Source organism: Marmota flaviventris, chromosome 2, assembly GCF_047511675.1.
Source record: "Marmota flaviventris isolate mMarFla1 chromosome 2, mMarFla1.hap1, whole genome shotgun sequence".
In the NCBI taxonomy this organism is placed as follows: Eukaryota; Metazoa; Chordata; class Mammalia; order Rodentia; family Sciuridae; genus Marmota; species Marmota flaviventris.
Window position 1 is genome coordinate 14178093 of NC_092499.1, and position 20545 is coordinate 14198637.

General features: G+C 36.9%; 1 protein-coding gene across 2 annotated transcripts in view; it reads left to right on the forward strand.

Moving 5' to 3' along the window:
- Rps6ka5 (ribosomal protein S6 kinase A5) overlaps nt 1-20545 on the forward strand; it is a 188633-nt gene that overhangs the window by 44024 nt on the left and 124064 nt on the right. For both annotated transcript variants that reach the window (XM_071607600.1, XM_027931659.2), the window contains exon 2: nt 7505-7576. In XM_071607600.1, coding sequence (XP_071463701.1) covers nt 7505-7576 — 72 coding nt within the window. The remainder of the gene's footprint in view (nt 1-7504; nt 7577-20545) is intronic.

Here is a 20545-nt window from a genome sequence, read left to right on the forward strand (position 1 = left end):
ACAATTCCACTTCCCATAGGATTTCAGTTGCCATAAGAATGGAGATATCTGTACACCCCGTGCATAACAGCATTATTCACAATGTTAAAGCATGGAAGCAACCCAGGTGTCCCTTGACAGATGAATGGATAAACAAAAGTGGCAGATCCATAGAATGGAATATTATTCTGCTTTAAAAATGAAGAGGATTCTTACACGTGCTTCAGTGCGAATGAAACTTAAGGGCTGTATGCCAAGTAGAGTAAGTCAGCCGGATTCCTCTTCAGTGAGATCCGTATCTGAGTCAAAATCATGGAGACACAAAGTGGAATTGGTTGCCAGGGATTGGGAAGTGTTCAGTGGAGAGAGTTTTAGTCTTACATGAAAAGTTGCAGGGATAACTGGTAGAGATGGTTGCACATCATGAGTGTATTTAAAAAAAGATTTTTTTAGCCGGGTGCAGTGGTTCAAGCCTGGAATCCCAGTGGCTCTGGTGTCTGAGGCAGGAGGATCATGAATTCAAAGCCACCCTCAGCAAAAGCGAGGTGCTAAGCAACTCAGTGAGACCCTGTCTCTAAATAAAATACAAAATAGGGCTGGGGATGTGGCTCAGTGTTCGAGTGCCCCTGAGTTCAATTCCCAGTATCCCCCAGTTCAATTCCCAGTATCCCCCCCCCCAAAAAAGTTTTTAAATTGTAGATGGATACAATACCATTATTAATTAATTTATTTATTTATATGTGGTGCTGAGAATAGATCCCAGGTGCCTCATACATGCTTGGCAAGTGCTCTACCACTGAGCCACAAGGCCAGCTCCTGTGAGTGCATTTAATAACAGTGAATGATACACTTAAAATAGGTATTATGTTAAATTTTTAAACATATATTGCTAGAGTAAAAATTGGAAAATTAGTCAAATTTTGTCACAGTGCATATAGACAGATTATTATTTATTTATTAAATACGGGAGGGGTTGAAGTTCAATCACTGTGTAAGGAACCAATTATTGTATATCTATTTTATGATATTCTCCTTTAAAAACTGTTAATAGTTCAGACTGTCTTTAAAGTGAATCATTTTAATATTGAAAATTCATTTGAGTTTTGACATGTAAAAAAAAGTTGATTTCTTATGAAAGGATTAAATTCAGTTTTAAAAGTGATCACTTGGGACTGGGGTTGTGGCTCAGTGGATGAGTGCTTGGCTAGCACGCGTGAGGCATTGGGTTCAATCCTCAGCACCACATTAAAAAAATGAAATAAATATATTGTGTCCACCTACAACTAAAAAAATAAATATTAAAAAAGTGATCACCTAACCAGGGAATATGCATTATAGGAAAACAAGTCTCATCAATAAGTGGAAAGCTTTTTAGTGGGCTGATTCCAATGTTTTCCTTCCTTCCTTTTCTCCCTCCCTCCCTATCCTCTGCCTCCCCCACCCCAGGAAAGCACTCTACCACTGGGCCACAGGGCCACATTGCCAGCTCCTCATATTTTAATAAGAAGAAAAATTGATTATAATTGCTTTGTGAAAGCATGAAAACTTGTTTGTATCTTTCTTTTCTAAATGATTAAACTCAATAATTCTTTACTGTAAAAAAATGATAAAAGCTTTTGACAAGAGGTGACTAATCTGATTAATAAAAGAGCTAGGCTTAAAGTAGACTTTGAAAAGATCCAAGTATTGTGTTGGTCCAGGTTATTAATAGTTAACAACTCATGTGATGTGGCTCAGAGTCAAAGCCACCTGTAACCAACTGGTGTGGTCGTGCTGCCGCATGCCAGCTGATCAGCTCCAGGGTTAGGTTTTTTAAGTTTATTAATATTCTTTGGTTTTGTTTTGTGAAGGGTTTTCTTGTGGCATTATTTCTATGGGAAGGAATTAATCCTCTCTTTAGGTTTTAGAGGCTGATGATGAGGTTTAGTGCCATTGTGTGTTACAGCCAGAAGTGCAGAAACCCTGCTCTGTCAGCCAGTCTGATCTGTCCCCTTAGGAGCCACAAGGGGTCTGTCTGCAATGACAGGAGCAAGTGGAATCAGAGTGCTACCTGGGAGGAGTGGAGCGTGCTCCCAGCACACCCGCGCGGGACTCCACTTTATGAAAGATTTATTGATACAAGTTGTTTAGGCTGAGGCCTCAGTGAGGCTTCCTATGTCCCTCTCAACCCCATCTAATCCCAGTCTGGGGACCAGACCAGCATGTTCAAGCATGTGGCTTAGAAGGCTAGAAGGGAGAACAAAGTATTGAGTGAACCCCAGGTGTCTTAGTTCAGGCTTCTATAGCAAAAATACCCCAGACTGAGTGGTGTAAACAACAATGTGTTTCTCACAGTTCTGGAGGCTGGCAAATACAAGTTCAAAGTGCTGGTAGCTACCGTCTCTGGTGAAGGTCTGCTTCCTGATTTGGAGATGGCTGTCTTCTCATTGTGTCCTCCCATGGTGGAAGGCAGAGCAAGAAAGGAAGCTTGCTTTCTTCTGTCTCATAGTTTTCATAAGGGCACTAACCCATGTGAGGACTCCATCTTCTGACCCCACTGCCTCCAAAGGCCCTATTTCCCAATATCAGCACATTAGAGAATAGGATTTCAACATAATGAGTTTGAGGGAGGAGGTGACACAAAGATTAAAACCATAGCCCCAGGTCTCAAGGCAACCCTAAACCTGCTTAGCTAACTGCTGCATCCTGGAAGGGAGAAGTGCAAGAGAATAGCCAGTCTGCCTCAGAGATCAAATCACAACCGAAATTTGAGGCCAAAACCAAATACTTTTGTGGAGGCTGATCTGTTTTTTTAGTTGTCAATGGGTCTTTATTTTATTTATCTGTGATACTGAGAATTGAACCCAGTGCCTCACACATGCTAGGCAAGTGCTCTACCACTGAGCTACAGCCCAGCCCAAGGCTGATCTTTTGACACAGTGGCTCGCCTACTACTGGGTGGGCCTTCAGAGTTTTGGACTTCTGAATGGTTAGATTTGTAACTGTCTCACCTTTGGGAAAATTAGAAAGGGGGTCAAGCAGAGGTATGCCTGGCATAGGATCAGAAGCAAAGTTCTTTTTCTCCTACAGCCACAGTAAGGTACCATCATGTCCTTCTGGGTATAAAGAAAAACAATGGCCATTCTTAATTCTCTCCCAAGAGTACAGGTTGTTTTGATAGCATGGCCCCAGGCATGAAGGTAGCAGTAAGTCTTCTGATTAACCTACTTCAAACTTACTAAGGCATGTGAGTGACTCTCAGCGCAGAAGATTTTTCTGCAATTGGTGATGTTTATATCACCTCTGGGGTGAAATAAAATGTGTAAATATTTTAAGACTTGTTCTAATAAATGTTAGTGTTGTTGCTGGAAAGTTGGAGCTCTTGTTCTTAGGTTAACAATTTAATTAAGAGAAATATTGTTTATTTTTAGACTTTCATGTTCAAAGGCTTTAATCATAATGACAAAATAATAGCATAGAAATGAGAACTGTTTAGACACCTAGATTCACATGCTTGAATATGTGTTTTTCATTTGCTTTTTTGTGTGTGCTGAAGATGGAACCTAGGTAGGGCTTTTCACATGCTAATAAGCACAAGCTCTGCCACTGAGCCACAGCCCTGGCCCATTTGCTTTCATTATTTTGTCATTGATACAATGAAAAAATATTTACAATTAAACACTCCTGTGCCTATATATGATTGATCTTCTTACTGAATTACTTCCATATGTATGGCCACTTACTTTGCCTAGTGGATATAATGCAAAAGAAAGAATCATATGGATGTTAAATTCAAGATCTCTGAGATGGATCTATGTCATATCACGGTTTTTATTTGATTTTATTCTTTTAAATTAACTTGTGCAGGTAGAGGTTGAAGGAGAAATTACTGTTATAATGTTAACTGCAAGAAGACTTTTGCTTCTTGTAATATTAGAATAAAACCCACTACTCAAGGGTGCCTTTTGAGAAAACAGGTATAAAAGCCTAATTCAAAAACAAATATCAGCACATTAGAGATTAGGATTTCAACATAATAAATTTGAGGGAGGAGGTGACACAAAGATAAAACCATTGCCCCAGGTCTCAAGGCAACCCTAAACCTGCTTATTAGCTAACTGCTGATACCTGGAAGGGAGAAGTGCAAGAGAATGGCCAGTCTGCCCATTGAAATCCTAATCTCTGATGTCCTGTTTATTCTCGAATGCTGATATCTGAAAGCATTTGAGAATAAACAGAAGCAAATAGCTCTGTTGGAGGAGGGAAGGAGGGACGCTTTCAAGAAGTAGCTTTGCTTTTACACTGATCAGGTTAAGTATGTTCCACGCTGTGGGGACTCAAGTGGAAAAATAGCAGTCTTCTGGTTAGGGAAACTAGAAAATGAAACCAGGGAATCCTAACAAGTGACGATAGTAGAATCCCAGAGGAAGAGGAGGGAGAGGAGGACATCCTCAGATTTGGTGCACCACATCTCTGACTAACCTTTGAACTAAGCATGAACATGGCAGACTCCAAGTAACTCAGCTAAAGGTAAGAAATCTCAGTTGGAACTGGAGCTGCCTCCCTAGAAACAAAGTTTAAAATTCAAGTCAAGCCACATCAAGGTATTTGTCTACTAAAACAAAAGAAGTGACACTCACTGGAGAAAGATAATTGGGCTCTTCACAAGTAACATTTACACTATTCAGGATATAATCCAAAATTACCCTACATGTTAATAGTCATGAAAATGGAACATATCCCAAGAGGAAAGAAAATCAAATAAGGCTTCTCCCAGGGTGAATGTGATACTGGAAATAGCAGATAAGAATTTTTAAGATGCTTTTACAGTATTCTTAACAAAATAAAATGATACTCTCTCAGAAGGAAAAATATAGGAAAATCAGACAAATAAAACCAATGAAAAGAACTAAATGGAAGTTCTGGAAATGAAAAATAATGCATGAAATATAAAATTTCACTGAATTGATTCAACAGTTGAATAAAAATGCAAAAGAAAAAGCAAGTGAACTTGAAGAAAGAATGTGGAAAGAGAATGGGATAGAAAAAATATTTGAAAAATTAAGGCCAGAATTTCCCAGAATTGATCAAGAAGAGAAATTTACAAATAAGAGATACTCAAAGAATACCAGGCAGAATGAACCCAAAGAAATCTGTGTTAAGATACATCATTGGGAGACTGTTGAAAGCCAAAGTAAAGAGCAATGAGAGAAGGACGCATTTCAAACTAAGGAGCCAGCTAATCGCTGACTCTACCTCAGGCTCCATGGAGGCCCAGAGCAGATGAACACGGGTCAAGTCCTAGAAGAAAAGAAAAAGCCTGTTAAACCAGAATTGTCTATCAAAAAATACACCTTCAAGAACAGCAGTGATTCTGGGATTAGCAGTGATGATAGCACAACCTTGTGAATATATTAAACACCACTGAATTGTACACTTTAAAAGGGTGAATTTTCCAGCGTATAAATTACATATCAATAAAAATTTTAATGAAGATGAATAAAGATTTTTTCAGATGAAAGAAATATCAGAGAATTTATCACCTATACCATAAGAAATGTCAAAGGAAGTTCTTCAAGGTTAAGGGGGAGTAATGACAGATGAAATTTTGGATCCCCGAAAAGTGTGATCATCAAATATGGCAAATATGTGAACAATAGAAGAGACTCTCTCTTCCCCTTTCTTCTTAATTTCTTTGCAAATCATATCATATAAACAACTGTTGTAGACTTTATAAGCCCAAAACAATATATCACAACTAATAATACCATAAACAATGGTTGTACTTCTGACTCTCATCAGTTACGAATATCAACTCAAAATGGATCAAAGACTTAAATGTTAAGACTGAAAACCATGAAGCTACTAGAAGAAAACAGAAGCTTTTCAGGACATTGGCCTGGGCAAAGGGTTTTTGGCTACATTCCCAGATGGGCAGGCAACAAAAGGAAAAGTTGACCAATGCAGTTGTATCAACTAAAACGTCAACCGAGTGATGAGACGACATATAGAATGGGAGGAAATATTTGCAAACTACACATCTGACAAGAAATGAATTTCCATTGTGGATACAGAATTCACACAACTCAGCAGCTAAAACCATCATCATCATCTGCCTCCCCTAATATTTAATTCTAAAAGTTTGGGTTAAGTCTAATTCTCTTAAAGTTGCAGTCAGTTTCAAAGCAATAATTTGTGACACACTACTGCTTATGAACACGCATCAAGCACTGTGTGAGTTTAATTTATTTGATCCTCATCAAAACCCTGTGAGGTAGGTCTTATTTATTTTTTTGTCATTTTAATATAGACATTAAAAAATACACAGAGAATTTGAAAGAATTGTCTGTTGAATACTCTTATCTAGATTCAGCAATCAAATTTTTGTGATATTTACTTTATGACATGTCTATTCATACCTATATTTATCAGTCCATTTTAATTTTTAAGTGCTTTTCAAAGTAAATTTCAAACATCAGTGCTCTTTGGGAATAGATATTTTTATTATCCTCAACTGAGACACGGAGAAGTAACTTGTTTAAAGCCACACAACTTTTAAGTGGTAGAATTGGGATTTGGTTCACGTCTTTGTATGTGTGTGTGTGTGTGTTTGTGGTGCAGAGAATTGAACCCAGGCCTTGCACATGCTAGGCAAGCATTCTGCCACTGAGCTACATCCCCAACCCTGGCTCCATTCTTCACCATTTCCATAGAATGCTAGTTCAGATAATATTTATAACATTGCCACAATAGGAATCTTGTACTCAAATAAGTTGACAAATGCATTATCTCAATCTTGAAGACGTGTGGTACAGAATCTGTGACATTTAGCACTTAGGTTAGTATTTAACTTTGTAAAAGCCAGCCATTTCCATATTGACTCCCAGAGTACTCTGCTCCCTGTACTTCCCCAAACACAGCACCTTTTAACCTCTCATCGATAGGACCAGAATTCAGTGGAAAGTGCTCATTATAAAGTTTGTGGAGGATAGAATATGTTTTTGGAGAATTTATATTTTTAAACATAGTCCTAGAACGTTAGAGGTAGAGGGATCTTAGTTTGCGCCTAGCCAGTGCTTGCTCTTCAGAGGTGAGGTGGCTGAGACGCCATGTGTGCAGGTGACAGTGACATATTCTTAGTGGCAGAAATGGACCCAACCTAGAGCTAAGGATGGCATTTGATGCTCAGTAAATATTTGCTGAATCAATAAATATATCTTCTAAATCTATCAAATTTTCTTTTTAGTATATATGTTAGAATTTTTGTTTATTTTCAGATTATATTGGTCCATAGTGAGTCTTTTAATACTTTATGTTAACTTTTGGTACCGTTATCTAGTTAAAATTTTTAAAAAGTTTTATTGTAATGTGAAACATAAAATTGCACAAAATGTAGCTATGCCGCTTAACAAGTAAATTATAAAGTGCTCGGTGGTTTAATCACCCAGGCCAAGAAATAGAACTTTACTGGTACATCAGAAGCCCCATGGGACCTGTCCTGTTGTGAGCCCCTTAATTATTTCTCTTTCTCTATCTTTCTTTTTAGCTAATTTAACAGGACATGCAGAGAAGGTTGGGATTGAAAATTTTGAGCTCCTGAAGGTTCTAGGAACTGGAGGTAAGTTGTAAGTTTATTCCTTTTTTTCTTAAGTAAGGAAAAAGAACACTTGTTATCCCTATGACCAGAATTGATATCCCCAGTGCAAAAGTCAATGAAAATTTTAGAAGCTTGTGGAATCCAATAGGAAGAGGATTACAAACAGATCACTCACAAAAGAAATAAAAAGGCAAAAATTCTAAGAATTAAAGAATATTTTCCCTTGCTGTGTGAATATAAATTAGTTCAACCTCACAAAGATCACACTAACACTTTTAGACAACCAGCTATTCTCTGAAATGCTTTATATTGATTGACTCATTTAGTCTTCACTAAGTGTTACTGATACTCAACGAACATCATTTGTAGTAATGAAAAACCAAAATCCCTTCAGAAACCCAACAGTAAGGGTTTGGATAAATGGAACATGGACCTGTCAGCTATATAATAGGATTGAAATTGTCTGTATTTATTTACATTTTGGAAAGCTCTCCAAAAAGTCATAAGTTGAAAAATAGGCTACCACAGAGAATACACAATATCCAATTTCCATAATTAAATAACTCTGTGAATAAATGTCTGTGTATATTTATATATGTAGGAAAATCTTGGGATAAAAACCAAAATGGTAGCAGTGGTGATCTCTGGGTGGTAATGTTGAGTTTCTGCTTTACATGTGCTCATGCCTACCTCTGCTCTGCTACTCGGGAATCAGGGCTGGCCTTGGAGCTAACCAGTCTGTGTGGTTGAAGAGATCGCCATCTCTTTTTTTGATTTTGCAATATTTATTATAGAAAAATAGGGACTGCAAATTTAAAAGTATGTTTATGGTACTATATAAAAAGAGAGGTACTATATCAAATCTAACAAAGAACTATAACAATTATATAAGTAATTAACAGAATATAGACATATATGTACTTCCCAGATTTATGAGAAAAAATGTTAACTATTGATAAAGAATTCACGATGCAACAAATAAACATTAGAGTAAATTACTTTTTTTAGTTTGTTATATATGACAACGGAATGAATTCCAATTCATATCACATAGATAGAGCATAATTTTTCATATCTCTGGTGGCCATTTCTTGAAGAGCCCTGCAGTAATGCCCTGCAGTTGCTATTTTGACTTCTTAGTAATTCATGGGCCAGGCCAGGCATATTTTCATTGTGCCCTGGGCCCTCAGCTATGTAGCTGATCATGTCTGCATGTAATCTTTCCCTTCAGCTCTGCCATTGCGACTGCTGTGGGAGCTGGCTATTTTCTTTTTTCTTCCTTCAGTAGAATTGAAGAGGAGGCTCTTAATTATTTGTTTCTATCCTTAGCAGGCCTAGGGCTGTACACCTGGACAGAGTCAGGGGTCCTAAGAGAACAGACCATTTTTCTTCCCCACTGAAGATTAGCTTCACCTCTAAAAATTTTTTAATATCTTCCTTGATGTCTTCTGTAACCCATTGTTCATTCAGTAGCATATTATTTAGTCTCCAGGTTTTGGATTGGATTTTATTTCTTATTTTATCATTGATTTCTAATTTTGTTATCTGATAGAATGCAGGGTAGTATCTCTACTTTTTTATATTTGCTAAGAGTTGCTTTGGGGCATAGTATATGGTCTGTTTTAGAGAAGGATCCATGTGCTACTGAGAAGAAAATATATTCTCTCGTTGAAGGAATGTTCATCATCACTAACAATTAGAGAAATGCAAATCAAAAACACTCTAAGATTTCATCTCACTCCAATCAGAATGGCAGCTATTATGAAGACAGACAACAATAAGTGTTGGTGAGGATGTGGGGGAAAAGGTACACTCATACACTGCCCGTGGGACTGCAAATTGATGCAGCCAATATGGAAAGCAGTATGGAGATTCCTTGGAAAATTGGGAATGGAACCTCTGTTTGACCCAGCTATCCCTCTCCTCGGTCTATACCCAAAGGACTTAAAAACAGCATACTACAGGGACACAGCCACATCAATGTTTATAGCAGCACAATTCACAATAGCTAAACTCTGGAACCAACCTAGATGCCTTTCAATAGATGAATGGATTAAAAAAATGTTGCATATATACACAATGGAATACTACTCAGCAATAAAAGAGAATAAAATCATGGCATTTGCAGGTAAATGGATGGAGTTACAGAAGATAATGCTAAGTGAAGTTAGCCAATCCCCAAAAACCAAATGCCAAATGTTTTGTTTGAAATAAGGAGACTGATTCATAGTGGGCTAGGGAGAGGGAGCATGGGAGGAATAGACAAACTCTAGATAGGGCAGAGTGGTTTTGGGGGAAGAGAGGGGGCATGGGGTTATTAATGATGGTGGAATGTCAGGATCATTATTATCCAAAATACAGGTAGGAAGACACTAATTGGTATGAATATACTCTGTATACAACCAGAAATATGAAAAATTGTGCTGTATATGTGTAATGAGAATTGTAATGCATTCTGCTGTTATATATAAATAAAAAAAGGTTTGTTCATCAGAAAGACATAATATTCACTATGTATGGACTTATAATTAGTTGAAAGTCTTTAAATAAAGTATTCCATGAATAGATCATTAAAAAAAAATAAGATTAGCTTCACCCTCTCAGGGACTTCTGTACCTTGTTAGATCCCCAGGCCCTGATAGGTGGACTGCAGTTGTCCTTTGAGGGTATGGTCTATACCTTCCAAAATGCCAAACCTTGCAGCAGGAAAAAAAGTCTTTTTCCTAGGCTTCCACTGTCAGTCCCAGCCACTGCTCTAGCCTCCCATGCACAGGTTTAAATTCACCTGCCTTTCAGTTACTTAGTAATGAGCTTTCATGGCTAGGGTTTTGCCATCCTCGGTCTTCGTGAACCTCCTGAATAGTTAGCATATTATGTAGAGTCAGCTTTACAGCTACCGTGAATGAACCCTATAATAAGCACCTTGTTAGAAAGAGTTTAGCGTAACTGTCAACTTGGAGATTTTTCTAGGGCATTCTGACCTTTGGATCATTCATAAAGGTGGATTTAAAAAACAAAATTAAACAAATGTAAAGCAACCATACAGCAGTGGTGGTGCACACCTATAATCCCAGCTATTTGAAAGGCTGGGCAGAGGATCCCAGGTTTGCAGCCTGCCTGGACAACTTAGTGAGACCCTGCCTCAAAATGAAACCTTTAAAAAGGCCTAGGACGTAGCTCAGTGGTAGAGAGCTTGCCTAGTTGGGATAAAGTCTGGGTTCAAACCCTAGTACTGCAAAAAACAACAAAGCAACAATAACAACCAAAAAACCAAGTAGCCCCACCATACCATAGACCTAAGAAGTAATGATTTCAAATAATGACAAAATAATGTCTTTCATCTCTACCTTTGTTTTCTATTTTCAAAGCCAGCATCTTCTCCCAGGGGAAAGAGAGTTACAGAACCATGGTTTCTCGTTTCCCTTAAGAATAGTGTTTGTGATAACTTGTCAAAAGCTTTACCTGCCAATTTAAATGCACAGAATGTGTTTTATTTGCATGAGTTTTTGTTTTGTTTTTTAACAACTTTATTGAGGTTAAATCCACATATCATATAGTTTATCCATTTAAAGTGTTTGATTCAGTGGCTTTCTATTCACAGAATTGCACAGACATCACCAAAATCAGTTTTATAACAGTTTTGAACCCTTTGGCAGTTACTTCAAAGATCACTATTATCCCTACTACTAAATAAGTATGAATCTACTGTCGGTATGTGGTATGTGTATTTTTGCCTCTTCTGGACATTTCCTTTAAGTGGAATCATGCAGTGTATGCTATTTCTGTTACATAACATATTAGGTTCATAGTGCTGTAGCAGGTATCGGTGCTGCATTCCTTTTATGGATAGATTTTTTATTGTCTGAATATACCATATTTTGTTTTTCCAATCATCAGTTGATGAACATTTGTGTATTTCCACTTTTTAGCTGTTATTTATAAATCTGCTATGAACATTCTTATGCAGTGTTTTGTGCGAACGTGTTTTCATTTTTGTGGATATATAACAATGAGTAAATTGCTGGCTCAAATGGTAACCAAAGGAGCTGCATCATTTTACATTATTACCAGTAATATATAAGGATTCTAGTTTTTCCACATCCTTCTCAGTACTTACTGGATATGAGAAGGCTTAGGTGAAATCTTAAGAATACAATTCATGAATACTACTTGTCCTGCTTAAATGTTAAACTGTCAGGTTAGCTTACTAACTTTCCATTTCCAGGGGTTTTACAAGGAGTTGTGCATATTTTAAATATTTTGAGTTCAAGATTATATAAATTCCCCCTCAAATTCATCCCAGTTTTAAGTAATTCATGATACGAGATGGTTCATCTCATCTTTTTACCACAGGTTTGTCTTAACAATTGGTGAGACAGTAAGAAATCTGTGACAAAAAAATTTTTGCTTATGTAATAAATTATGATCTATATTGCCTGGAGAGTTTGTGGGGTTTTGGTATTTTGGGAACCTCCCAGCTAAATTGGGATTCTAGTCAAGAGCAGTTAGCAACCCTAACGGGAAATGAAGGGAGCTGAGTGTGCCTTTCACAGGAGACTTCTTTTGCCTGGTACACAGTCTAATGCCTCGTTGTCCAACCCCTGATCAAGGAGTCCCTTACATGAGAAACTTGTTTATACTGGCAGATGCCATGTGGACTTTGACCCATGTCTTGTTTATGCCTACCTAAGCATTTGCTAGTGTTCAGAGCCCAGTCTTGTGTTCTCCTGGGCATTCTGGGGAAAACCTTGCTTGGGATAGCTCCTAGTTCTTTAGATGGAAGGCACAATTGGCTGCCAAGGCAACATAAAAATCCACTCATCTTGGTATACTTTTTCCAATGGAATTTTTCACTAATTGAGTAATATAAATCACCAGGAAAAAAGGATTTGTACAAACAGAAATTTTCTTAATGGGTAAATTTTCAAGAGTAATGCCTCATACATAGTAGTCACTCAGTGGATATTGAATGAAAGAATGAGTACTCTTATCCCATATAGGGACAAGATTTCTATAAAGATCCTTGTGCCGCAGTCCGGCTACAGCAAACTAACCAGGGGGTGACGAGCAACTTGTGTAGATTGATACAGCAGGAGTGGGAGCCATTTATTGTAGGACAGGAGGGGTATATATACATTCCACACAGCTTATCTTAATTACCATAAACTAGATACAGCAGTCAACCAATAAGGAATCTCCACACTTAATGGCTCGCTGGTGTTACTTCATAAACCACTCTGGCAAAATGCCAGGCACCATCTTGACTTGTTTACAGACCCTAACACCTTGAATTTTGAAAGCAAATTACTGTTTTTCTTTTTAGTGTTTACTTTGTCTTTGTATATTCTGGAAATTAGAACTTACATTATTTTCCATATTGAGGTGTTAGAAATGTTGTCAATTCTTATGGTATTTTACCAAAAGCAAAACTTAGTAAAAACATCATCAAAATTAACCAAATGAAACTACTGTTTACACAGTTTTACTGCTGCTTTTGATTAATTAATTATTTTATTAAAAAAATAGATTTAAAGCAGTGTCTTAAAAATAAGTTTTAAAAACTCAGACTGAAGTCTTGTTTTATTCTAGATATGGTTAAAGCCACACAGCGTTTAGTCAATGGTAGTAGGTAACTTCTTTGTAGCAAAATAGGGTATCAAATTTTCTCAAATACATTGTGAAAATGTAATATTAACCAATTTTCGGAATTGAATTTTATAGCATGTATCAAGCACAATGAAACCAATTCTATTTCTTGATTTATTATTATGGCAGTATATTCCAAATTCAGAAGTAGAAATTTTAAAATGGTTTAGTTTCACTTTCTGATTAGATGACAGCTTAGATATCTTGGAAAACCCATTTGATTATCATACCCCTAAAGTGCTAGATAAAATACCTTTAAAGAAAGGAAAAAAAAAAAAAAAGTCGACTCACTGCATAGATCAACGCATAGATCAACTGGCAGGAATAAGGAAAATTCTTAGACTCAAAAGAGAAAATGGAAGTAAGAATCTAGAGACATTTACTAAAGGCAGGAATTGTGCTGGGGAAATATGCTGTTCATTTGTGAGTAGTTTTATAGATCTACCATTTTCATGCTTGGTACGGGAGATAGCATCTAAGGCTCCTAAGAAGTAGAGATGACTATTGTTCATTAAAAAACTAAATGAAAGCCAAGTGTGGTGGCATATGCCTATAATTACAGCTAATTAGAAGACTGAGGCAGGAGGATTGCAACTTTGAGGCTAGCCTGGGCAACTTAGCAAGATCCTGCCTCCAAATAAAAAGAACTGGAAATGTAGCTCAGTGGTAAAGCACTTGCTTAGAGTGTGCAAGGCCATGGGTTCAATCCCCAATACCAGGGGGAGAGAAAAAACTAATGATGGGAGTGAGGGGAATCCCCAGTTGGCAATGTTGAGGAAACTTTTCTACCTCAGCATTTGTTCTGGGTGAAGGAAAACAGACAAGTAAAAGCCTTTCCTGAGCATTTACAACCATAAGTCCCATACTATGCAGCTCGACAGCTTGAATATAAAAACAAAGCAAAACAAAAAACTCAAGAAAGTATGGATTTAGCTTAAGGTAGTAGTTCTGCATTGGTATTGTTCCCAGGTGTATAACAAAAGCAAATATGAATTCTCTTTGGAGAAGTTATTCTTACCTAGACCTTAAAGAAGTATCAGAGTTTTATAGGTATCACCTTACTATCAAAAATTTGCTAACATTCAAAACCAAGGCATTATGGGTAAAAGAGATATAAATAAACCAGAATTAGACCCAAAGAGATAATTGGACTTATTTGATATGAAATATGATGGAAATGTTTATATGTTTATTTTTATTAACTTTAAAAAATTGACATAATTGTGTTTATTTCTGGACTATAGTATGTTTTCATTTATGTATATATTAAATAAAGATTTACTCAAGCTAATTAACTAATGTATTCATTACCTCACCAACTTACCTTTTTTTAAATGGTAATAATGCAAATCTATTCTTTTAGAAAACTTGAATCATATACTAGATTATAATTGACCATCATTACCATACAGTGCAGTAGATGACTAAAACTTCTTCCCTCCACTCTAATTGAGACTTTATATCCTTTAAGCAACATCTCGAAGAGATTTGATAGTACTATTAAGAATAAGACATGCTAAAACAAACTAGACAGATTTAAAAATAAGGTCTGTTCACTGCACAGATCAACCCAGTACTACTTGAATAGCCAACACTACTTCTGGAAGTGAACATAAAATAATTCAAATTATAAACACAAAGGATGGTTCACTAATACAGAAGTATAGCTAAAGAGAGAATTAGCAAATTGGAAGATAGACTTGAGGAAAATATGCAGAATATAGGATGAAAGATATATATAAAAGAGAAGTTAAAACATAGATGGTAGAGAAGACAACATTTGTCTAATCAGAGTTCCAAAAGGAGCTAACAAAATGAGGAGAGGCACTATTCAAAGGGATAATAGCTGAGCATTCATTAATTAGTGTAATCAACATATGAATTCACTGATTTATTAAGCATATCAAATCCTGGGTAGACAAGTAAAAATAAATTCTTATGTAGATACATCAGAGAGAAACTTTTGAGTGTGACAGATGTAGAAATACCTAAAAAGAAGCCAGAAAGGTAAAGATTTATTTGTAGAAGAACAGTAATTATGTTGACAACGATCGTAACTGTTGACTTTTCAGTAACAGCCATGGAAGCTGTAGAATAGTGGAATAATATCTATAAAATACTCAGAGAAATAACTGTCAATCTGGAAATGTATACCCAGCAAAACTACTCCCATAAGTGAGGACAAAGTAGACATTGTCAGATACACAAAAACTGAGTGTATTTTCCACCAGTAAGTCCACACTAGAAAACTTTCTAGAAGATGTACTTTCCGGGAGAAGAAAAGTGGTACCAGGGAGGTTTCTGAGATACCAAAAGTTTTGATGAAGAGTAATGTAAATGGTATTAACAATGTGAAACCATAGTCATAACATCTAATTTGTGGGATTAAATAGGAAAACTGAAATATTGGATAAAATAACATAAAATTTGGGGGGAGTGATAGGAATTAGTGCTCTGAGATACCAGCTTTAACATGTGGTATGGTTTGGATATGAGGTGTCCCCCAAAAGCTCCTGTTAATACAGGAATAGTCAGAAGTAAAGTGATTAGATTATGAAAGCTATAGCCTGATCATTCCAACCTAGTTTGAATGGATTGACTGGGTGATAATTGTTGGCAGGTAGGGTGTAGCTGTAAGAGGTGGGTCACTGGGGGTTGGGGTGTGCCCTAGAAGTTTTGTTCTTCTTGTGTCCTCTTTCTTCCCACCCCCTCTCCTTCCTGACTCTGCCATGAGCTAAGCAGCTTTCTTCACTGGCACCTTCACCCATGTTGTGCTGCCTCACCTTGGGCCCAGAGCAATTGCGTTGACCATCCATGGACTGAGACCGCTGAATCTGTGAGCCCCAGATAAACCTTTCCTCTTCTAAGTTGTTTTTGTCAGGTGTTTTGGTCACAGCAATAAAAATGCTAATAAACTACATGCACATGAATTTTAATATGTGTAAATTTTCAAGCTACTTGAAAAAGGAACAAAAAGCTCAAATAGTACTATCACTGTGAAATAATTTGATCAGTTATTAAAGCTCTCCCCACTAGGAAACCATTGGTAGAGTTTAAGAATGAGTTCTACCAACATTAAAGTCATGGGTAATTTTATTCTTCAAACTTTTCCAGAGAACAGAATAAGGGAGATTATTTCTTCCATCTCATTTTTGAGGCTAGTATAACCTAGATTCCAAAAACATGTAAGTACGAGGGAAGAAATTTTTATTATCAAATAAAATCAAACCTTGTGTGTATTTCTTTCAGCACATTTAATAGTCTGCCTTTCCTTTGAGTGGTTTGATTATAGGCCTTTAAGGCATTTTATCAAAGGTGAGTGTGGTTTGTGGTTTGGATATGAGGTGTCTCCTAAAAGCTCATATGTGAGACAGTCTAGCATGTTGAGAGGTGTTTAGATTATGAGGGCTGTACCCTAATTAATGGATCAATTCATTGATGGATTAATAGTTTGAAAGGGCTGCTGTAGGTGTGTTAACTGCAGGCAGGTGAAGCAAGATTAGAGGAAGTGGGTCACTGGGGGCCTGCTCTTGGGGAGTATATCTTGGTCCCCTGGCTGCTACTCTTCTCTCTCAGCTTTCTGCCTACCCTCAGCTGAGCCTCTGTCCTCTGTCACACCCTTAGGCCGTGACATTCTGCCGCAATAACAGAGTGGGCTAATCATGGACTGAACCTTTGAAATCACGAGTCCCAAATAAAATTTTCCTTATCTAAGTTGTTCTTGTCAGGTTTTTTGGTCACAGCGATGACAAGCTGACTAACACAGTGTGCCAACAGCTTAGTTGTGATGGTTCACCTTTGCATGTCCACTTAGCCATAGTGGGTCTGTCGTCAGCCATGGATGCCGCTTTTCCTTCACCTCAGCTGGCAATGTGTAGCTTTTATGAGAAGATGGAATCACTAAGAAATGTCATTTATAGATATTCCTGAATTTTAAATCAGTTTTGATGACTAAATGGAGTAGGTGGAAACTTTTATTATGAATATAATAAAATCTCAGTTTTATTCAAAAAATTCACCACTAATCTTTCAGTTTCATTACCTTTTTAAGATAATTTTTTTCCAGCGCTACTTAGAATAATAGAAAAGCCTCATCAGATGTCTTTATGTGTCATGTAAGGTTTTCTTTGGAAGTGAAACTAAAAACTTTTCTGATGAGTTAATTTTGTATATTCTGAACTAAGAAAAAAAATGCTGTTCATCAGATATTTTGAAGACTTTGTGGACTATTTGAATATGAGAGATGAAAGATTTTTTATTTAAATCTTAAATGTCTATAATATCCGTCAACATCTCATTTATTCAGATAGTGCTCTCTCTTTTCAGCTTTTTTCTTGTTTCCTTTAGTCCATTAATAATCTGTTGGTCTCTTTACTCAGCTTGGAACTTTGAAATAATTTTTGGCTTTTCTCTATTTTAATTGCTTTATGTCCAGTTTCTCATGAAGTTGTATAAGTTTTCTGTAAAAATGGCCCTTGGATTCATCTGTGCTCCTGTGTTCCTAGTGCCATTGCTCACTTTACCTTATGCATGGGTTATTGAAAGGGATATCTTAGCTGGTCTGTTTTTTGCAGGTTCTCTCCTCTGTTTTGTACATTTTGAACTATGTTCTATTACAAACAATATGCAACTTACTAAATACATTACTGTACAATTCCCCTAAGAACTTATAGTGTCTTTTTTCCAGTTACATATTCAAGTCCAAATTCTTGCTTAGCTTTTAGTTTCTATGTTTTTTCCTCAGCCCCCCTGCTAGCCCGCCTCCTTTCTAGTCAGTTTATTTTCTTGTATTCCCTACCATTATCTGTACTCTGCTCTGACCTGTGTTTTTATCATTTTCCCCCATCTCAAGTATTCTTTCTTTTTCCAGCTGTCTAAATCCTTACCAGATTGCTTCATTCTCGGAATCGTTGCTTAAGAGTCCTTTGTAGAGATTTCAGCACCGAGTTGTCCTCTGAATTTCCCTTCAGCTTTCTTCCACATTGTAAACTCCTCAAGATGATCTGTGTGTTTCTGCAGCCCTCTTGCCCTGCCCGCTTCCCACAGCCCAGCACAGGATGTGGCCAAATAGTTTAACAAAGATATCACTTCTGATTCTGCCTCTCATATTATTTCTCAGATCGATACTCCAAAGTCCAAGAAATATCTTTGGTTCATCTTTTAGAATTCTTTCTTTCATGTGGAAGTATTTGTGGGAATAATGATTTTAATTTATTTCTTTTCCTGTCTGCCTTCCTTATGACCATTTGGTTTTCTTTGCGATGTCTGTCCAAGTATAGTCATGCCACTTGTTAGCAGGGTTATGTTCTAAGAAATGTGTCCCTAGATGATTTAGTCATAGTGTGAACATCATAGAGTGTACTTAGATAAACCTAGATGGGCTGGCTCACTCCACACTCAGGCTAAAGGTGTAGCTTAGCTCCCAGGCTACAAACTGGAACAACGTGTTGCTGTACCGAATACTGTGGGCAGAGGCAATACAGTGGTATTTGCATATATAAGTGTGCCTAAACATAGAATATAAAAATACCAGAGGGTACGAATGTTTCAGCTCCATTATAACCTTACAGGACCACCATCATATTTGCAATCTGTCATTGATTGAAATATTCTTATACAGCTCTTTATTCCATAGGAAAGTTTTAAAATCTACCCAGTATTATCAGTAATTCTGATAATGAAGCAGAGCTTGAGGATCTCAGCTAAAAGACTACTTTTTCTCTGAATTTTCTTTATTGATAATACATGATCATGTATTTTGGGGATTTGATGTGATCTTGACTTACCATAATAAAAAAGAAAAACACAAGTTTTGCCATGAGACTGTCGAGGATGCAGTCAGGTTGGCTTATACACCATTTTGATGCCTTCTGGTTGTGGAAGCCTTGAGGGTAGGGGGTGACTTAGAATACCATGTTTGTATCCTGACACTATCACTGCCTATCTGAGTTCCCTGAGGAAATCATATGAATGCTGTGAGCCCAGGTCCCTTTCAATGTAAGTTAGTAATACCCATCTCTCAATGTAGTTACAAGATCAATGAGATAATGGATAGGAAATGCCAGTTGCTAGATAACCATCTATCTGGCTATTTATTCAATAGGGAACTCCATAGTAAAGGTGTGATATAAATTGGAAAAACACAATTATTTACAACTTCTAAGGAGAGATTGCTAGTTATTTCATATAGTTACTTACTTTGCTAGCATTTCTGGGAGTAATTTCAACTAATGTGATATTTCTAATAAAAACTGAAAAAAATCATTTAAATGAGGGATTGGTAGTTGAAATTTTATTAGCATTTTTAAGAAGTTGATTGACTGTTACCTTAAAAGTAACATCAAATTAAAAGATTATATTTCTTATTCTTTGTTTTTTTTCTCTTAAGTACTCAACCATTTTAGGTTTGGAACAATCTTAGTGTATTGTAGGTAAATAGTCTTACTGTAAGGTTTGCATAAAATGAATAATAAAATGTTTAGATTTCTTGACACATAGTAAATACTATACTGTTGTGATTTAGATATGAGGTGTCCCCCAAAAGCTCATATGTGAGACAGTGCAAGAAAGCTTAAAGGTGAAATGATTGGGTTATCAGAGCCTGAACCTAATCAGCGCATTCATCTCTGATGAGGATTAACTGGGTCTTAGCTTTAGGCAGGTAACATGTGGCTGGAGGAGGTGAGTCACTAGGGGCATGCCTTTGGGGTATATATTTTGTCCTTGGTGAGAGAACGCTGTGCTTCCTGATTATCATGTCCTGAGCGACTTTCCTCGACCACACACTTCCACCATAAGGTTCTGCCTCATCTTGGCCCTGAGGAATAGAGTCAGCCATCTATGGACTGAGACCTCTGAAACTATGCGTTCCAAACTAAACTTTTCTTCCTCTAATTGTTCTTGTTAGGTCTTTTGGTCACATTGGCGAAAAAGCTAAAATATACATTTTAGCTATTTTTATGGAAGCTGAAAGGGAAAGTAACCCAGCTTCTAAAAGAGCTGATATAGTACATTACTGAGCTCTCAAATTAGCTTACTGTAGAACTGAGTATCATTTCTTCATCAATGTTTAATTGTAAAGCCTAAAATAAGTCTAGCACTGGGAACAATGACCACCAGAGGTCTTCCTGCTTTCAGGCTGGACCTTGCTAACCATTATCTGCACCACAACTAGAGCAGTCTTTCTGAAGTGCAGATTTCATATGTCACTTTTCTGTGTAAGACCTTTCAATTCATTCCCATTTCTCTCAGAATTCATTATTCACATGTGTTTATTGGGAGGCTCTTGCTGTTTCGGGTGGTGGGGATAGACTAGTGAGTATTTTTAAAAAGACACATTACATA